General features: G+C 48.1%; 1 protein-coding gene across 1 annotated transcript; it reads right to left on the reverse strand.

The window, feature by feature from the left end:
• Positions 1–2,303: 2,303 nt before the first annotated feature.
• NAF1 (nuclear assembly factor 1 ribonucleoprotein) lies at positions 2,304–19,281 on the reverse strand. The gene is made up of 10 exons (XM_078877809.1): positions 19,248–19,281; positions 16,547–16,641; positions 14,693–15,086; positions 13,538–13,676; positions 9,668–9,761; positions 7,674–7,756; positions 4,762–4,922; positions 4,571–4,622; positions 3,852–3,927; positions 2,304–3,357 (listed from the first exon to the last, which is right to left on the reverse strand). Exons 2-10 carry the CDS (start codon positions 16,560–16,562, stop codon positions 2,882–2,884), a joined length of 1,491 nt encoding a protein of 496 aa, XP_078733935.1. The 5' UTR covers positions 16,563–16,641; positions 19,248–19,281; the 3' UTR covers positions 2,304–2,881.
• Positions 19,282–20,752: the final 1,471 nt, after the last annotated feature.

Raw genomic sequence — 20,752 nt, forward strand, 5'->3', positions numbered from 1 at the left:
GTTGTCCATTCCCCCTCCTATCCGCGCGGTTGGCTGCGTACGGTGCGAAAGAAGTTCAACGCACGTTTTGCTCGCTGGACAACGGCGTGCGGTAGCGAAGCAGCGAACATCCCTTGGTCGATTGACCGCAGAGAGACGTTTAAGGCGTGACGGTCACACAAATATACAATTGCAATCTCCCAACTGAGATAATAGCCACATTGAAAAAGCGAATTCAACATTACCGTTGTATTGGTGACTGAGCTGAGATGACGTACATTAAAATAAAGTTTTTATTTCCATCTTTGTATATATCCATCTATCACCATGCTTCCTTTGGTTTCATTCTTGAGGACCAGTTCCGCCATAAGGAGCCGTCCATAAATGACGTCACGCACCTGGGGGGGGGGGGGGTCAGACATTTGTGACGATGTGTGACGAGAGGGGGGGTGAGAAATGTGACGTCACATCAAAATGCGCAACTTTAAATAAATATAGACAACACGATCTACTTAATTAATTAGACTTTTTCATAAATGTTATTTCCTACAACATCAGAGTGCAGCGCCACATTAAATACGCACTTCAATGACAATAGTTTAAAGCGCTTTGAAGCATGTTTTTTTTTTTGGGGGGGGGCAGAGCTTTGTGACGTCATATTTGAGGGGGGGGGCGGTCTGATTTTTGTGACGTCGTGTGACGAGGGGGGGGTCAAAAATCGTCCAAAATCGCGTGCCGTCATTTATGGACGGCCCCTAAAGCATTTGTGGGGGGTCGACGCACGCCCCCCCGCTCCCTGTGAGCGGGCGGCGCGCGGTGTCCACCCCCTCCACTCCCCCCCCTCCTCCTCCTCGTCAGCCGCCTTTCGCTGGGCCACTTGCATTTTGGTGAGCGCTGGGGGAATAAGTAACATATTTAAAATACTTGTTTTAAAAACACGCTTTTATGAAATGTACGAGTAATGGCTGAACTCCACGACTCCAGGAAGTGGCCCCGGACCGTGGCCAATTACAGCCAACGTCAGTTGACTGTGGACAATTAGACCCAAGCCGAATACATAAAAAATGATGTTAAAAATATAGATTTTTTATGATAGAACATAGTATTGTCATCAGCATGACATAAGTATACAACGTTTGCAGTCGATACCACATCGGGAAGTGGGTTAAAATTGAGTTACAAGATTTGAGGATACAACAGAGTGAGTTAAAAGAAAGCGTGTAATAATAAAAAGACTTGACCTCTGCCCCCAGTATGCAGGGCAGAATGGGAAATGAACGGGCAAACATTGCCAATCGCAGCATTTCACCCACGTGGACCTTAGCACCGCAATATGTACCGTGAGCGTGAACCGTGCTATGGTGCATGGGCCCTTCATTGACAACCTGTTGCAGTAAAGTGCCCAGTGGTGGTCGTTGCAGCCACTGACTTGTCCGTGGGGCCTCTACCCAGATCTGTGCTCGATGCGCTCGACCCCATCCAGTGTTGCCACCCCCAAAGCCTCTTTAACGACATCGCATCCGTTTTGGTTTCTTGTCTTTTTTAACTCACTTTTACATTTCTATTCACAAAATCAATGAGACCAGGATTTCTAATTCGCCATATTAAGCAAAAACAAGCTTGAGACGGAAGAGCCGATGACACCGAGAAAATGAAAACGCGAAGAGCAGAAATGTTTGGTATTAACTAGCAACCGACTGTGTCACGTCGCAGTCGGCCTCAGTCGGCAGAACCTGCTCCAGACCACGGGGGCTCCGTTCTGTTGTCGTGAACACGGTTAGCTACGTACGGTGTGAAATAAATTGAACATACTGTACGTATCTACACACAGCAGCAGGTCGATATCAGATGAACTTAACATTAAAACATGTTGTAAACGATGCCCTTTTCCAGCGTTGATATAAATATTTCAAATGCCAGACATTGGCAGATTTTAGTTTCTTGCGTCAAAAGATCCTGGCAGCAGTGGTGGAAAGGCCAGGTTATCTCTAGCACCGCTGCTAACCTGCCGTTGTCCCATGAGGCTCCGTCCCGTTCAGCAAACGGCAAGGGTCAGAACTTTGGTGAGTAGGCCACTGGTAGAAGTTATTCCTTCCATAATGAAACTGGACTCTCCAAATGTGTACTGCATTGTAAAAACAAAACATGTTAATTTACAACTGAATGGATATCGTAACGTGTAAAATATGCACGCTTGGTTGAATACCGTGACTGGCTAATCGAAACCCACAAGGTCAGGCTCAATGTAAGGACGGGTATAGAGAGTAAAACTCAGGTATGCTCCAACTCCGTTGTTTGGACAAAAGACATGTCACACGGGATGTTGCTTTAATGCAAATTCTTTAAAGGTACAAATGCATACACCGCTTCACATTCAAAAATTCCAAATTGTACTTTTCATTTTTATTTCAAGAACCGAACGTCCACTGGAAAGCATAGGACCCATTTCAAAGTAAAAAAAATAAACACGTATTATAATATACCAACGAAAAGACAACTCCAGCTTTTCTACACGAAAAAACACATACCCATGCCACCATACATTCTGCCACATGGAGAGATTCGCCTTTGAATGGCCGCGATTGACCCATGTTGACCCCCCATCCAGGCAATCACAAGGAAATGTCATCGTTGAATTGATAAACGTTGTGTTGTCATGGACCTGCTGCAACCAACCATATTTCCCTCGGCGAATTCAGCATGTATGATAAACGGCGCAAGGGGAGGCAAAAATAATTTGGTAAAAAATCTGCATTCTCGCATGTGTCATAATTTAACTCGGTAATTAACCGCTGAAAGCTATAATACACCTTTTACACATATGTATAGATTTCAGAAAATGTATTTACTGCCGTGGCATAAACCGGCGAGTGGTGAAAATGTCCACGGTCTTTAGACCTGGCTAGTAAAATGGTTGAAGACTGTTTGGATTCCTGCGTCTGAAGGGCATTTGCTCGTGCCTTATCGGAGGCCGGTAACGCGGTGCGTTCACATTCGGAGGCCTCGCGTGGAAGTTACCCATTTCTCTCGATTCAAAGTATGGGTTGTAATTGCCCGGATGCCCAAAGCTGGCGGAGTCTCCTTGCCAATACGGCGGCTGAGGAGGGAAGCCAGGGTGCATATACGGTGGTGGCGGCGGTGGTGCTGCTGGAGGAGGAAATCCTCGCCCGCCCCCGTGGCTTGGCCCTCGGAAACGATTGTGGAACATCGGAGGCCGGGGTCCCCAGGGTTGTCCAAAAGCGTTGCCGTCATGAAAGGGCCCACGTGGCTGCATGTGGCTGAACTCAAAGTTGGGCCTTCCCCTGCCTCTGGCCCTGCCTCTGCCCCGGGGGTTGTGCTGCTGTCCCTCTGCTCGAGGAAGATGAGCTCCGGCCATTTCTGAAGAAATAAAACAGACAACAAATATTTCACACACGTTCATGCCTCGTAGTGTGACTAGCATTACAATTTGCTGCCAGCCAGACTACAGTGGCTATGCGCGCCGGTTAATCTAAACTAAATTTAAAAATATATTATTTCGCCAGGTAAGGCCCACTGAGCTATATAGCACTTTTCAGAAGTGACCTGGCCACAAATGATGGCTTAACGAAGGGGCTTTTCTTCTGGAAATGTAGAGTAGCCAAATACTCTAAACACGTGATGCTGATTCTAAATGTGGAGGTAAAAACCGTGGGGAACCCAAAGTAAAAATCCACGTGACCACGGGGAAAACACGCTAACTCCAAATATACAGTGGGCATCAGGGTCGGGATTGAACCCACGACCTCCTGTATACCAAAATGTTATTTATATTGCTGCCAAGAGGCTTTGTGTAATTATCGAGACTCACAAGATTCACGTCAGTGCACTGAAGAAGAGTCATCACCACCCACCTGGTCGAGTGTTGGCTCTTTGTGAGTTTTTTCCTTTGGCGGCTTTCTCTTGTTCATCGTCGCTGTAGTCGACAGCCTGCAATACATTGGACGTGTTGTATGCACCAGAGCAGGACACACCCAACAACCCATTTAAATGGACATCGCACAGATGATGGCTGCTGCCTTTGGATGGGTTGAGCTCAACCGTCAAAATCAGCTTCCACATTTAAAATTGATTCGGTTGAACCAACTAAACTATAAACTAAACTATTTTCTGAGAATAGGTTTTTCCCCTTTTTTCTGGCAACAAAACAGGTGTTAAGATGTTAAAACACCAAACGGAAACCTTTTACAAGGAATCATGTCTACATTAACCACAATACTTGTGGTCAGAATGCAAACAAAAAACACACTGATAATATCTGCATTGTCTTTGAAACTGTTCGGTCCACACTAGAGACGGCTTTCTTTCGAGCCTAGTTTCAAACGGTGTTAGACCAGAGGACAGTAGCCAAAAAAAAGTTGAGTTATCGATGATCGTATTATCATGGCTATTCAGTCCATAATGAACATCATTAATTATAAATCTATGTTATTTTCATGGCGACACAACGTTTGTACTTGTGCACTGTTGCCAACACAGCAGCACCAGCAGCAGCACCAGCAGCATTACAAAACTGTTTTAAGAGCCAGAACCTTTAATCAGGAACTTGTGGACAGAAAAGAAACAAACATACCTCGGGAGGCGGCTCGATGTCATCCTTCCAAGAAGCATCTGAACCTTTGAGTCTGATGGAAAAAACACATTGCAAGAGAAATTCTTGACTTTTAAAATGTCATTGTTTTTTTTCTCTCAATAGAGAGCAAATGATTTGTGTGCGGCATTTGCATTAAAACAAAAAATTGTATTTATGAAATAATTCCTTACCGTTTCAGTTTTTCCGTAAAGATATACTGAGTGTAGTCCGTCATTTCCGGGGTACAGTAGAGAGTGGTGCCAGTCGCGATGCCCTTTTGGGTGACGTCGTCTGCCGAATTGAAGCGCAGGGAGTAGAACGGGTGGGTGACGGGCCCAAAGGTCTCAAACACCTGCGGCACACGAGAGACGCACGCTTGCACATGAGAGACTCACACTCACACCAGAGACTCACACTCACACACCAGAGACTCACACACGGAGACTCACTCACACACCAGAGACTCACACTCACACACCAGAGACTCACACACGGAGACTCACTCACACACCAGAGACTCACACTCACACACCAGAGACTCACACACGGAGACTCACTCACACACCAGAGACTCACACTCACACACGGAGACTCACACACCAGAGACTCACACACGAGAGACGCACGCTTGCACACGAGAGACTCACACTCACACACGAGAGACTCACACTCACACCAGAGACTCACACTCACACACCAGAGACTCACACACGGAGACTCACTCACACACCAGAGACTCACACTCACACACCAGAGACTCACACTCACACACCAGAGACTCACACTCACACACCAGAGACTCACACTCACACACGAGAGACGCATGCTTGCACACGAGAGACTCACACTCACACACGGAGACTCACACTCACACACCAGAGACTCACACACGGAGACTCACTCACGGAGACTCACTCACACACCAGAGACTCACACTCACACACGGAGACTCACTCACACACGGAGACTCACACTCACACACCAGAGACTCACACACAGAGACTCACTCACACACCAGAGACTCACACACAGAGACTCACTCACACACCAGAGACTCACACTCACACACGAGAGATGCACGCTTGCACACGAGAGACTCACACTCACACACGGAGACTCACACTCACACACCAGAGACTCACACACGGAGACTCACTCACACACCAGAGACTCACACTCACACACGAGAGATGCACGCTTGCACACGAGAGACTCACACTCACACACGGAGACTCACACTCACACACCAGAGACTCACACACGGAGACTCACTCACACACCAGAGACTCACACTCACACACCAGAGACTCACACTCACACACGAGAGACGCACACTTGCACACGAGAGACGCGCGCTTGCACATGGACGAGCGGTTTGCAAAAACAAAAACCCACGGTCGTACGTCATCACCGGCGGGGGGGGGGAAGAGTGTTCTCTGATGTAAAAGCACTCTCTCGCTCTCTTACATCCACAGCGAAGCGCATCGCGGGATTTTGGTTACAAGGAGGCGCACGGCGGAATATCCGAATGCACACAGGCAGTGGCCTACATGCAAACAGGTGGGCCTCATCAGGCACACGCACCGCGGCCGCGCTGCGCAAGAGGAGGCTGCGGCTCAACTTGGAAAACCAATTTTTGCCCGCGGATAAATTATTCCGTAATTATTGTTATTGCGCCCGTTTTTTTTCACCCCCCAGTGTGAGTGTGAGTTATCCAACAACCCCAATGATGAAAAATTACCTGGAAATCACTTCACTGGGATTTACATGGCAGCAACATCACGCCCTGGTACAGGAAACTTACTAAAAACTATCTATTTTTTTTTTTATTTTACCAGGCAAGGCCCACTGAGCTATTTCGCTCTTTTTCAGAAGCAACCTACCCACAAACGATAGCTCAACAAAGTGGCTTATCACGTGCATATGTATAGCTGCCAAATACAGTAGAACCTCAGAGATCGAACGCACCAGAACTCGAACAAATCGGTGTTCGAACGATATTTCCGAAAAATGTTTGCCCCGGAAACCGAACGAAATTCGGAGGTCGAACAGGCAATCGCGACTTGAAAGAACCTGTACGGCTGAGACGCGTATGGCCAGCATGCATGACGCTTGCCCAGACAAAGGTTTTACCGTATGAGAGGCAGAAACAAACCTCTTTAGGTAAGTTTTTAGTTAGAAAGAGCTCCAGTGACTCACAGTGGCAGAAAAGAGGCACAAAAGAGAAAGAACCCCAGAAGGGCAGTTACCCGACGTTATTATGGAAGGGGACTCCCCTTACAAACAATAACACCACCTCCTCCTCCTCCTCACCACCTTCCACTCAAGCCATCAACTCTCGTTACTACAAGTAAAGTGAAGTTCAATGTTCATTTACTTAATTTATTCCATATATTTATTGTGTTTTTTAAAATGATTTTATGCATGTAATTACTGTAAACTTCGTGTAAAAATTCTTTATAATGGGAGATTTCTTGTGTCTGGAACCAATTAATGTAATTTACATTAATTCTTATGGGGAAAATGTATTCGGTGTTCGAACAAATCGGTGTTCAAATGGCTTTCTGTAACGAATTAAGTTCAATCTCCGGGGTACCACTGTACTCTAAACGCATGATTCTAAATGTGGAGGTGAAAAACCGGAGGACCCGGAGAAAATTCCACGTGACCACGGGGAGAAAACTCCAAATATACAGGCATCAAGGGTTGGGATCGAAAACGACCACCTGCATCTGCATAATAGGCGAGGGAGTTAACATCTCACCAACGTTGCGCTTCAAAGCAGGATCCTCCGGATAAAAAGAGTCGTTGAGACTCAGTCAGGCTTTCCTGGGTAACCAAGCGGATTGATAATAATAATAGAGTGCTGTATGCCTTTGCATGGCGGTATGGCCAGCATTGTTTGCAGGTTGGCATTAGAAGTAAAATCAAATAAATGTTACTACAGCGGTGGTCGTGAAGGCAGAGTCGTTCGGCGTACATCCCAGTCGCACAGTAGGCAGGTCTGTTATCGACTTCGCACGGCTCGCGGCACTGATGAACACATGATCGCGGACCTCAGTCCTGTCGCGACGCGCGATGAAGACGGGAACGGCGTGCCTACCTTCCCAACGGACTTTCTGTCCGACGAGAAGAGCAACGTGTCTTCGTTGAGTGGAGACTTGTCTTTTAAGGACTCCACGACCACTGAAATGTGCATGGGAGAGGCGGGGGGGGGGGGTTAGTGGGGGTTCAGGTGGATCAATCGGGTTTCGTGGAGTGAAGAGGGTCGATTTTTTTGGAAAACGAAGAGCAAATATTTCACAAAACGCAATGGATTCATGGAGGTGAAAGAACATGCCAAAAATAAAAGGCTTTTTTAGTTTATTCCCCCAGTTCTATCCTGATTGTGATATCGGTGTCACATCATCAAGCTATAAATGCAACTATAAACTACTGATATTTGACCAGGTACGGCCTACTTGACCTATGTAGCTCTTTTTCAGACGTGACCTGGCTATCACAAACGACAGCGCAACGAAGTGGCTTATCGTGTGGAAATTTACAGCAGCCAAATACCCTAAAGGCATGTTGATTATAAATGTGGAGACAAAAATGCACACGACCACGGGCAGAACATGCAAACTCCAAATATACAGGCACCGTCAGAGCCGGGATCGGACCAATGACCTGTATACCAGGCAAAATAGTTAACATCTCGCCACCGTGGCGCCCAACGACATCTTCAAACATTCAAGTCCATTCTCTCATCGAGCAGTGCAACCCTTCTTCGTGTTAGGTTATGGCCCACGGAAGCCGATGTCAGAGCTGCCTCCGAGATCCCCTTCGAGCCACCTCCGTTCCACGCAGAAAGGGGGCAGCACTCTACGCACTCCGCCAGCCGCGATGCGTTTTATTTGCGCGCGATTGTTGGTGACCGAGCTGAGACCATTAACTCGCTGCACTTGACGCACCTGGATTAACCACAGGCGTCTGCCCGGACTCAAACCTAGGTTGCGGGCTCAGCACTCCGACCTCTGAGCCCACCCGGTGGCCTCTCCCAAGAAACGAGGTCTTCAGAGGCTCTGCGAGGTTGGTGCCCCTCGTGACATCCCATGTTCTAGCGGCCACGACGAGAACCGAGAGCGCGCTGTGCCGACAAGAGTTCCATTCCGAGGCACGACGCCCCCCCCCCCACACCGTGACACAACACGCAAGAAGCGACACGGCCCCCCTGTCAAATCCTACTGCCGGACGAGGGCCTCCGTTACTCGCAGAGGTCACTCGTCCATACATCACTAACGGCCGGCCAGTGCGGGTCGGTAACATTTATGGAGCGTGCGACGGTGGCGTTTGCTGCGCTGTCCTCTGCCGAGCACGCAGCGCTGCGACGAGTCAACTCCACAAACCTCGACACGCGTGTGTGTGCGCACCACCTATATCGAGAAACTAGTACAGGCAGTCCTCAACTTGTGAATAGCCGCACTTATGACCGGTTCGCATTACGAATGGGATCTTGGGAACAAATTAAGTTCGTAAGTCGATGAGTGTCCGCATCTCGTTCCCACTGCGCAACCGAGCCAAGCCGGTGCAACCATGGAGACACCAAGGTGACACCAAGGAGACACCAGGTCATCTTTTTCCACTGCACAACCAGAGCAGTGCCACTGACATGACACGCAACGAACACATTACGATGCCAGCATCCCACGTTTAAGCGTACCGACTGACGCAACAAATACGACTCAAATGGCGCGACGTGCGGCGGTAACGATGAACCGCTTCGCCTCCCTGCACCGACCAGCGTGGTGAAGTATGGTCAAACGACTACGACAACCGACAAGGTGCTGGGATGCCTTCATCCAATAGCGGGTTGATGACAAAGTGTTTCGATAATTAAAATCGTTCCAAACTCTTCTAGAGCACAGCAAAGAACAAATCCACTGAATAAGGGAAAACGTTGCCAATGCAATCAGCGATGTACCGGTGGCCTGTAGGATTTCATCAGTTCTGCTTAACACTTTGAATATTTTAAAATCAGCTCGGGTGTTTTGTTGAACGGTGATATATCAGTAATGTAATTAGCAAAAGCGTATATGTAATTGACAGGGAACTCACCTAGTTGGCCCAGGAGGCTGGTGACCACCCCAATTGGCTCCATTTTGACATCTTCGGGAATCTCGATGGTGACCTCGGGCACAGGCGGCAGGTCCTGAGGACAGCGAGCGCACACAGCGGACGGGCGGTCACCACTCGCGTCGCGTCTCTCTCGCTCGAGCGCAGACGCAGTCATCCACACCAACACATCCGGGAATTACTTGCGTGAACACGCACAAGGGAGACGCACTCGGTTACCCTCAATGCAGTTGTCATTATCACCATCATCGGGACATCACCAAACACCTCGAGACCCAAACACCCACACCCCGAGGACTCATCTCTCAGTCCTACAATGAAACAATCCACCTCGAGCCTGCATGCTGATTCCATTGCTCCATCCCTATGGTGCAGGTTCCCCTGGACGCGTTACCTTCACTCACAGCCATGCGTGAATTACATTACAGCTTAGACGTCGAATGATACTAAACTAAAAACTATCCTTCACTTTACCAGGTCAGGCTCACCAAGCTATATAGTTATTCTTCAGAAGCGAACTGGCCATAAATGGTCGCTCAATGAAGTGGCTCATCATGTGGACATTTATAGCAGGCAAATATTCGAAACGCGTGATGTCGATTCTAAATGTGGTGGGAAAAATGAGAGAAAAATCCACACGGCCACGGGGAGAACACGCAAACTCCAAATATACAGCAGGCGTCACGGTCGGGATCGAACCCACGACCTCCTGCATAACAGGTGAGGTAGTCAACATCTCGCTACCGCACGATCCTTACCACTTAAATTCATGTAAACACAGTAATCCTATCTCCCAGTATAATCCCAAGCATGCATCTCTCCACGCTTCTCTGCACACCGTGAATCTTTTGCTTCCCATCTTTGTGTCAGTGTCCATGCGCGTCTGGCCCACCGCAGGTAACGAAGCACCGATTAAGTTCCTTCTCCAGACACATCGGCACATCGCTTTGCATGAATGAGGACAACCCGCTCCCCGTTGTTTTAATCATGATGATGTTGTGACTGTGACCCGCGGCTGGCCTGCAGTAGCTGCCCCAGGCTCAACACACCGGAGTTTTTTTTTCTTCTTCCACTTGTCCCTCTGACAAGACGTCCCCAGTTTCTGAGCAAAGTTATCGTTGTTTCGCCGACAATTTGATCTTGGGTCCAACGTTGGGTGCCGAATTCGTGACCGCTTTTTTTCTCCTTCTGACAATTTCCTGAAGTTCATTGCCAATTGGCGTCGCTTCAAGGACCACGTCGTCAACACACATCAGGGGCGGTTAAAGTTTTTCTCCATCGATTTCTCCAATCAAATATTGGGGGGGAAAAACCCATTTCCACCCTCAAGGTGACCAACTGTCAAACTCAACACATTCACCAATAAGTGACTTTAAAATAAAAAAAAAACATAATAGTTATGTCTGTATTTAGAAATTCTTCCACACTGTATGTAGCCAACCGTGCTTATCGTAAGTGCGGGGGCAATGGCCGCTCTTCATAGGACATTCAAAAATGTGCAATGAAAAAGGATAAGAGGAAGGGCCATATTATATACTTTTCCTTTTAAGGCCACAGTGTTATGGATGAACGTGTTGAGTTTTGTTTGTTGTGCTTTGTGCACCCCTGTCAAAGCAGCAGCATCACCAGATGACTTTGTGACTGTGATGAAGTTAAAGCCGTTGTAGTTGCATCAGTAATTTCGCGAGGAATGGCATGACCGCGCGGGGTGATATGAATAAATGAATGGGTAGAATTTTCCAGAGGATCGACATCAATGAGATAGCGTCCCTAGACACACCGACATCCAATGGTGTGTGAGCTCAAGCCATATTGTGGAATAAATAATTAAACACTGAGGAAGCAATTATCTCACGCTAATTACTGAATAATTAACAGTGCATTTATAATAAATGTCTACAACCCATTCGCTCGCACGTCACGGCCAACACTATGCCTTCATTTTCACGTTGTTTTTTTTACCAATTAAAAAAATATATATCTTGCCGATAAAATTTTAGTATATTAAACTTTTTGAGACATGAACGACTTGACGCTGAATAATAATAATAATAATAAGTAGCAATTGTCAACTCACTTCCCTCGGGCCCGCCAGTAGAAGAATAACCATCAGCGGAGTAAAAAAAAATCAAGAAACACCCTGGGTGGTGGTGGTGGTGGCACCGACTATGCTGCACGTGGCCTGTGACCCGGCATCGCTGTGGAGCCAGCAGCGAGCGTTGGCGGACCATTGCACAAACAAAGTGCCTGCCACAAATGATCCACAATACCTTGCTGATCTCGTCAAGGAGCATAAATCATCACGCTAACTCCGGTCATCCCCCTAGCAGCAACGGCGTGTGGCTCACCATCGAACAAAGACTGCATCGCTCGCTTTCATATGCGCTTCTGCGGCTGTCTGGAACGTTCTTCCTTCCGATATTAGGAAGCCACGGGAGGTATGCACTTATAAATCATTTATATTGAAAACTTATTTCTTTAGAATTGCTCTTTGTGTATCGTTTGTTGTCCTTACCCCAAACCTCCAACAACGGCTGGCTACGTACGATGCGAATAAAAATTCAACATACATATATACAAACGTTGCAAAACTCCCTTCTCGTTGGGTATCAAGCTGCCGTACCCTGGCTCACCAGAAGAAGGCGATAACAGCAAAGTGCGGACTTATCTCCATTTGTCCTATCTGTACAGGATAGAAAGCTGCCCCGTCACATGCGTGGGTTTTCTCCGGGTGCTCCGGTTTCCTTCCGCATGCATAAACTCATCAATTGGTTGGAAGCATCTTAACCCTTTCCCGTTCCGATCACGTACGTGTACGTGTAGGTCATCGTACGTGTACGTCACATACGATGACGTACACGGAACTGGACATGCGGGAGGGCATGTGGCACAGTTTGCCACCAGCTATCGTGGAGTGTGGCCGTGTCGCTACAATTCTCTGCAGTGAGTACAATGTCTTTAAAAACAGCGGCGCTATGCCTCTAAATGAAATAACGCCGAGCCACTCGCACGTTCCGAGATTCAACACTCGCCCAACCCTACAACTTGCAGACATCTCAGAATGGGAAAGTGTTACCGTAAAAAACAAATGGCAGCAAGGCCTTCCTGAAAAAACGAGTCCTTGGACTTCAACGTGGCTTCCTGGATAAATACATAACAATTATGACTTTGTGAAATATTTAATTTGCAGTAGAAAGCCAATGTTGGAATTCTCTTATTTGCAATTCAGAGTGCGTGAGCCAAGCAGGTCGTTATTTGCTTGAGTGCTTTATCGCAGAGGCTGGCAATTCCCCTGCTCTGGTTTAATGCTTCGGCTCTTCACACTTAAATCTGACCATTTCGTTTTTTTATAATTCTTCTGATGAGAAGACGCTGTTGATAAAGAGGTCGCGAGAAGAACGGGCCCTCTTCACGAGTTCCCTCGTGAAGAGGGCCCGACGTTCACCATCCTAAATACCGCTGAACAGTGCCGTTAATGGCAAGCACCAATTATAATAATTTTCATGAGACTGCAAAATTTACAGACCAAACATCACTGTGCAATATTCTCAACTGATTCAGTATACCACCATAGCGCTATACTGGGCACAACATTCAATCAATTGTACACACACGAATACAGTTAAGCTACATTTTTAAAGGCTATATAGACCGGACGCTGAACTCGATCAAGTACAGCGGTGAATGGGTTGATAAATATCAAAAACACATGACGCGGGTCTCCGCGCGCGATTTGCAGGCGGCTCACAAGTGGGAGCTGCTTGCGAACAAGCAGCACGGCACGGCACGACACGGCACGACACGTTCGGGATGCAGCGGAGCATAAAAACAAACACTGAAACCGTCCCCCACCTCCAGGTCCAGCTCGCCCTTCACTTTCACTTTCGGCACCGACTTGGAGGAAAAATAATCGTCTCCAAACTCGAAATCGTCGGCGACCGGTGTTGGCGATGCTGAGGACAGGGACGAGGTTGACTCGTCAGACGAATCGCTGCCAAGGGACGCAAACAGGAGGCAGATTAGACGCCACAGCTCAAACTCCCGCCCAGCGCAGCGCTGTGAATAAAGCGAACATGTACGGTGCACTCTTCCCTGTGAGCTACGCTCAACGTCAGGTAGTCTGCATGTATGTACATATGTTGAACTTCCTTCGCGCCGGACGTAGCCAACCGTGCTAATCAGAGGTGTCTGCAGACAGGCGCCTAAAATCATGGGTGTAGCAACGCAGGCAGAGGTGCATACATTATCATCAATTCTGAAGCTCGCAGCCACGTGCACTGAACCACGTGCGTAAGCGGCAACGTTCGTTTCAATTGCACGAAGCTCTGTACCCGTGGCACACCACGGGAAGGGAAGTAGAGCCAATGCATCAGAAGAGAAAAAATGAGCGGGATGGAAGGTCGGGACAGAAGTCCCCAAGACGGACAAAGAGGAGGGCACGGCTCGAGATGAGCAGCAGGGAGGCCGAGGAGGAGAGCTGGGCAGCAGGAGAGGGAATGACTGGGCCAAGGTGTCAGGGATGAGAGGGTGATGATGAGAGGGGAGGGAAGAGAAGGAGAGAACGAGCGAGCAGGAATAAGTTGCATGGAGCGGCGTCTGTTTTCACTGGGGGCGCGGAGAGGAGAGGGATAAGCAAAACAAATGAAAAGACAAAAACACATTAACGCTGTTGTGGAACATATAAAGAAACTAGATAAGGAGACAAGTCAATTCCACAAATCAGTCTCTCCACTTAGAACATAAGTGTACCGTTTACACAATCCATCGGCCCCACGACCTTCTGGGAATGCATCGTTTCAGCAGCATTGATCCGGCACCAGACACAATGGACCGATCTTGACATGCAGTGGGCTCACCAGCAGTGGCAAGCTCGCTTGAACCACTGGTGCACTGCCAGATGCCACAGGCGAGGACACTCCCCTTCAGTCATGGGTCCTCCCAGAAGGCCATGGGGCCCGATGGGTTGTGTAAGGAATCCTTTAACATTTGACATGAACAGAGTCTCACCTGTCTTCAGCTGCACGGTCTGGGATTAATTTTACATCCATCTCTTCCGAGTCGGTGGCCACCACTTCTTTCTGAAACGGTAACTCCCCTTGTCCACACAAGGGCGCCTTGGGAAGTTCACTTCCCGACATATCGACCGATTCTTGAGGCGAAACGTCTGCTTCTGACGTTACAACGATCGCACTGCTGGATTCGCCCGTGTCTCTTAATTCACCCTGTACGCCCATTTGCGGTGTGTCTAATTGTGGCACTGGTACATCAGAACTCATAAGCTCTTGTGGTTGTATAAGCAGAGTCCCAGATGTGTTATTTTCATCTAAACTTTCCTCATATTTCTTTTGGCCTTCTGAACAGACCTCTGAAATTGAATCTTCACAATCCATCTTGGTTTGTTCTGTAATAATAAAAACAAGAAGTTTTTAAAACATGCGAAAACATAGAAACCGATGAACTGAATAAAAAACATACAAGATCTGTTCCAACTTTTATCCCCAAAGGTAGAGAAAGCTCGTCAAGTCATAACATCGGAGATCACAGGAGATTGATTGGCAAGTCTGAGTAATTAATGGAATGTTTTATCATGTCTTGCTTTATGTAATCGTTGATGCAAATTGCATCTCAAAATTGCTGAGGATGCACGAGCTAGAAGGCAGCCAAACCAGGAGCCGGAGCAACCAACAATTGCCCTCTGGGGTTCTCTACGTGGACGTATTGGCGGTGCACCAGTGCAGCGTAACAACGCACCGGTGCTCATAAAACAGTCTGACGATGTCGCTGTTGCCCTCCTTGAGTGAGCTGCAGGACTCTCCATCAGAAGTTGCACTTAGATTCAGCAGCTGCTTTGTAATTCGAATGTGTGGCGACACCACGAGTCGTAATCTGTTGATGCCACCGTCCGCCAAGAAACGATTCCGGAAATGAATCGAGGAATCGTCCGACCAATTCTAGGGCAGGAGGAGTCAATCTCGCTGCCTTCGGAACACAGAGCAACCAATCGTCATCAGGCTGGGTGCTGCTATACGGCAACAGACTGTGAAGCTTCTTGGTGTTCAGCTGCTCGTAAACACTCGTCTTCCGACTGCTCCGACATGGAGAGAACCGATTTTTACGCACCCCAGAAGAATTTTCTGACCGGGTTTGCGAATTGCGGGAAAATTAATGACTGAAAAATGTATATATTGAGATATTTTCAGCCAATTCATGAGTACTTACACATGTGGGAGGAAACTGGAGATGGAACAGATGCACATTTAGAAACATGCGTTTAAATTATTTTGGCTGCTATAAATTTCCACATGATGAGCCACTACGATGAGCTATCATTTGTGGCCAGGTCACCTCTGAAAAAGAAGGTAATAGCTCAGCAGGCTTCACCTGGTAAAATAAAAAGTTTAGTTTACATTTTTGTGATTTTCTTACCTTTCCTATACTTTGCACTGTGATCGTGTTTTTGTATGGTTCGTTGTGACTTTCTAACCTGCCCCGACTGGACATCTGTGAAAATAGCTTTTTAAATCTTGACTTAAAGCTTTCGTGACTGCAGGAATTCATATTCTTTGGGTCTTTCGGTAAAGGCACGCAGATACGTGACTTTACCGAAAGACCCAAAGAATAAGAGAGCTTCACAACTCCACCAAATCTCACCTCCGCAGTGCTGGCTTACAGGCCCGCGCAGCCACCAACCATCCAGGACACATGGTCCCAGGCATTACAAAACAAAACCAATGTACAAGAGAGCCCCCCCTACATCTTCCTCCCGAGACATTCTCAGGTAAGTGACAAACTTCCCCACGTCCCTGTGAGAGTGCAGACAAGCGGGGAGGGGGTGGCTTGGTGGGGATGCGGAGTCTCTACCTCCAGTGTCACTCATGGCCGCTCTCAAAGCGTTCCTCTCTGTGTGGGTGACGCGGGATCGCGGCGATGCCACGTGTCTGTCGCCTTGGGGACACCTTGGCAGACACGAGGTGTTGGACATGGACATTCAGTGACAGGTTATCAAACAACCGATGAGCATTTCGATATCTGGATCGAAAAGCGTAGCACTTTTAAAATAATGAAAATAGGGAGATTGATCCATCTGAGGCAGATACAGATTTTACCCGATACACCGGATCTGATGACACACGCAGCTCAATAGGATACAATGAAGGGTGCAGCATGTTGACAGTCCGACAAGCTCCCCCCTGTTTAACCTTAACAGACTGTTGGGCAAGTGCTGTTAGCGAGCACCTATTAAGGCCGGTACGGCACACAAGGGGGTGGGTGGTCAACACCATGCCTGGCTGCCTTTGTCTCCCCAGTGACGATGTTTACACACCGTACCAGGTACTCATTTGAGTCTACTTTGGGGAGGCCCAGGAACGGTTCAGATAAAGTCATCGGTGTTGGCCGTGAGCGGGAATCGATCTCGAGTCGCCAGGTTCGTATCGCAGCGTGTTCACCGCTACTCCACCGCTCCCCCTAAACACATCCACAGTGTAGTAGTAGGTTTTTACCCTTTTAAACTGGTACAAAACTGACACCTTTATTCAAGGCATCATGTTTGCAATAACCACAACACAAGTAGTCAAAAAAGCAAACAAAAAGAAGCAACTCTGATAATGATAATAATATGCACTGTCCTTGAAGTTGATTGGTCCACACCCGAGACGACTTTCTTTAGAGCCTAGTCCTCATTGGTGTTGGACCAGATGACACCAGAAGGCGTACAACTCAAACACAGTGCAATATCAGAGTATTGAGAGCTCGGGGTAAGCATTTACACTATGAGATCTCTTTTACCAGTGGCAAAATATAGTAGTAGGTTTTTACCCTTTTTAAACTGGTACAAAACTGACACCTTTATTCAAGTATTGAGAGCTAAAAAAGAGATCTCATAGAGTAAATGCTTACCCCGAGCTCTCAATACTCTGATATTGCACTGTGTTTGAGTTGTACGCCTTCTGGTGTCATCTGGTCCAACACCAATGGGGACTAGGCTCTAAAGAAAGCCGTCTCGGGTGTGGACCAATCAACTTCAAGGATAGTGCATATTATTATCATTATCAGAGTTGCTTCTTTTTGTTTGCTTTTTTGACTACTTGTGTTGTGGTTATTGCAAACATGATGTCTTGAATAAAGGTGTCAGTTTTGTACCAGTTTAAAAGGGTAAAAACCTACTACTATAGTTTGCCACTGGTAAAAGAGATCTCATAGTGTACATCCACAGTGGTACCGTATGAGGGCATATGAACATACTACACACGTGAATTCATGTACACAATAACTAAAGTAGCGAATGCACGTATAATAAATACATAATAAACAAAGGTGCTCCGTTGTACGAAACGCAAAGTGGAATTCGAGCGGAGTGAGAGTCTTGAGTGAGACATTCTGCAGCCAGACAGTCTAGGATGATATTCTTAGGTTTTTTCGGTAAAGTCACGTAGGTAAAACATCAAAATTAATTAAAATAAAATTTTAATTTTGATGTTTTACCTACGTGACTTTACCGAAAAAACCTAAGAATATGAATCCTTGCAGTCATGAAAGCTTCAAATCTAGAGTCTAGGATGAGGTGGATTAGTGAGGCAATCTCGAGCAAGGCAGTAGAGATCGAGTCAGATTGGAGATGCAGTCTGGAGCGAGGCGGTCTGGAGGCAGTGTGGAGTGAGGCAGTCTGGAGCGAGGCGGTGGTGGTGTGTATAGTGAGGTGGTGTGTGTGGTGAGGTGGTGTGTGTGGTGAGGTGGTGTGTGTGGAGCGAGGCAGTCTGGAGCAATGCGGTGTGTGGTGTGTGTGGAGCGAGGCAGTGTGGAGCGAGGCGGTGGTGGTGTGTATAGTGAGGTGGTGTGTGTGGAGCGAGGCAGTCTGGAGCGAGGCGGTGGTGGTGTGTATAGTGAGGTGGTGTGTGTGGAGCGAGGCAGTGGTGGTGTGTATAGTGAGGTAGTGTGTGTGGAGCGAGGCAGTCTGGAGCGAGGCGGTGGTGGTGTGTGTGGAGCGAGGCAGTCTGGAGCGAGGCGGTGGTGGTGTGTATAGTGAGGTGGTGTGTGTGGAGCGAGGCAGTGGTGGTGTGTATAGTGAGGTAGTGTGTGTGGAGCGAGGCAGTCTGGAGCGAGGCGGTGGTGGTGTGTGTGGAGCGAGGCAGTCTGGAGCGAGGCGGTGGTGGTGTGTGTGGAGCGAGGCAGTCTGGAGCAATGCGGTGTGTGGGGAGCGAGGCAGTCTGGAGCGAGGCGGTCTGGAGGCAGTGTGGAGCGAGGCAGTCTGGAGCGAGGCGGTGGTGGTGTGTGTGGTGAGGCGGTGTGTGGAGCGAGGTGGCGGTGTGTGTGGTGAGGCTGTGTGTGTGGAGCGAGGTGGTGTGTGTGGTGAGGCGGTGTGTGGAGCGAGGTGGTGGTGTGTGGTGAGGCGGTGTGTGTATAGCGAGGTGGTGTGTGTAGTGAGACGATGGTGGTGTCTGTAGTGAGGCGGTGTGTGGTGTGTGTAGCGAGGCAGTATAGCGAGGCGGTGTGTATAATGAGGCAGTATAGTGAGGTGGTGTGTGGAGCGAGGCGGTGTGTGGTGGTGTGTGGAGTCACTCACGCTGCTCCACGTGCGTAGTGCGACGCGGCAAGGCCCAAGAGTCCGCGGTGATTTGATGAGTCTTTATTCCCGCCCAACAATTGCATTTTCAACTAAGGGTCCGTGGTGATTTGCATCAAGGCGTAGCCATGGAGTCAACATTGGGGGGGACCAAATTTGAAAAATAATTTCCTGCCAAAATATTAAAAAATTCACTAACACATGGGATGGACTTCTTTTTATTTACAATAACGTCTAATAATGTAATGTATTACATTGCTCTGTTTTTACTTTTCTACCATTTATTGTTTCATTGTATGTAATGGCAGAGTTTAGGGATTAATAAAGTACAACCATAACCACAATCATATAAACAGAAATCTATGCATTGATTTACATGAAGACAAGTCCAGATATTGTTGCCAAGGTTTAGCAAATTTTGTTTTTATTTACATAGCATAGCAATTGTTTTTTTATACCAAAATATTGGGGGGACATTTTGAGCATATTTGAATATTGGGGAGGATGTGTGTTCCCCCCCCCACCAATATATATATGACTAGCTGTACTACCCGGCTTCGCCCGAGACTTGGATTCACCACGCCCGACCGCCTTTGTCTCCCCAGTGGCGATGTTCACACACCACAGCAGATACTCGTTTGAGGCTGAGTCGACCTAGGGGAGGCCCAGGACCGGTTAAAATAATCGTCACCGGTGGTGGCCCCGTGACCTCCTGCCAGCGGGCGTTCGACACTTCACGTGGCCTCAAGGTGCACATAGCCTGGCACAAGCGTCGTGGTGACGTCACCGCCACTTAGTGGCGAATGGTGGTTGTTGTTGTGTGTAGGGTTGTGTGTGTAGGTGTGTGTGTGTGCAGTAGGGGGCACAGGTGGTGCATTGGGCCAGTCATCTCAATCAGTCGACCCATGGCACCTGGGTCTGCCCCGTGTCGTTAAACCCGCCACCACCCGACACAGCCAATGAACAAGGGTGGTCACGTGAACAGACCACGCCGCGTGGTGGCGTTGCGCCTGTCGAGTGGGCTACTGGGGATGCGCCTGCTGCTGTGAGCTACAGCGGCCACTGGGGGCTGCTCTTGCCACGCGCCAGCAGCGCACCACGCGGTGGAGCAACTTGAGGTGATGGCACCGACACGCACGTAACGACTCTGACGACGATGTAGTCAGATACGCTTTCTATTTAGACACAGCCACAATAAAGGGCCCTAGGCTTCGTGGTTGTCTCCACTCCGTGTGCTCTCCCCGTTTTATATATTCCTCGGGCCACCTTTCTGGAACCTTCTTGTACTTGTTTTTCACTTAGCCAAACCCTGTCCTTCCCCTCTCACGGATACTCTCTGTTTTCCGATCGATCTCGTTCAAACCTTATTCCTCCAATCCCTTTAAAAGTCTGCCTCCCGACCAATCACCGTGGAGGCCTCTTTCTACCAATCGGAGACCTTTGTTTATTTTCAAATAGCCGTGAGGCTGCATATTGGCTTGGCGTTGCGGTCTGAATCGAGGGTT

The sequence above is a fragment of the Lampetra fluviatilis genome, chromosome 49, assembly GCF_964198595.1.
Source record: "Lampetra fluviatilis chromosome 49, kcLamFluv1.1, whole genome shotgun sequence".
Lineage (NCBI taxonomy): Eukaryota > Metazoa > Chordata > Hyperoartia > Petromyzontiformes > Petromyzontidae > Lampetra > Lampetra fluviatilis.

What these genes read in the sequence shown, in the direction of transcription:
- NAF1 (XM_078877809.1), bottom strand. An exon ending in GACCGTGCAGCTGAAGACAG is followed by an intron (nt 13,677 to 14,692) that starts GTGAGACTCTGT and finishes GTCCCTTGGCAG; the next exon opens with CGATTCGTCTGACGAGTCAA. An exon ending in AAGAGCCAACACTCGACCAG is followed by an intron (nt 3,358 to 3,851) that starts GTGGGTGGTGAT and finishes TTATTTCTTCAG; the next exon opens with AAATGGCCGGAGCTCATCTT.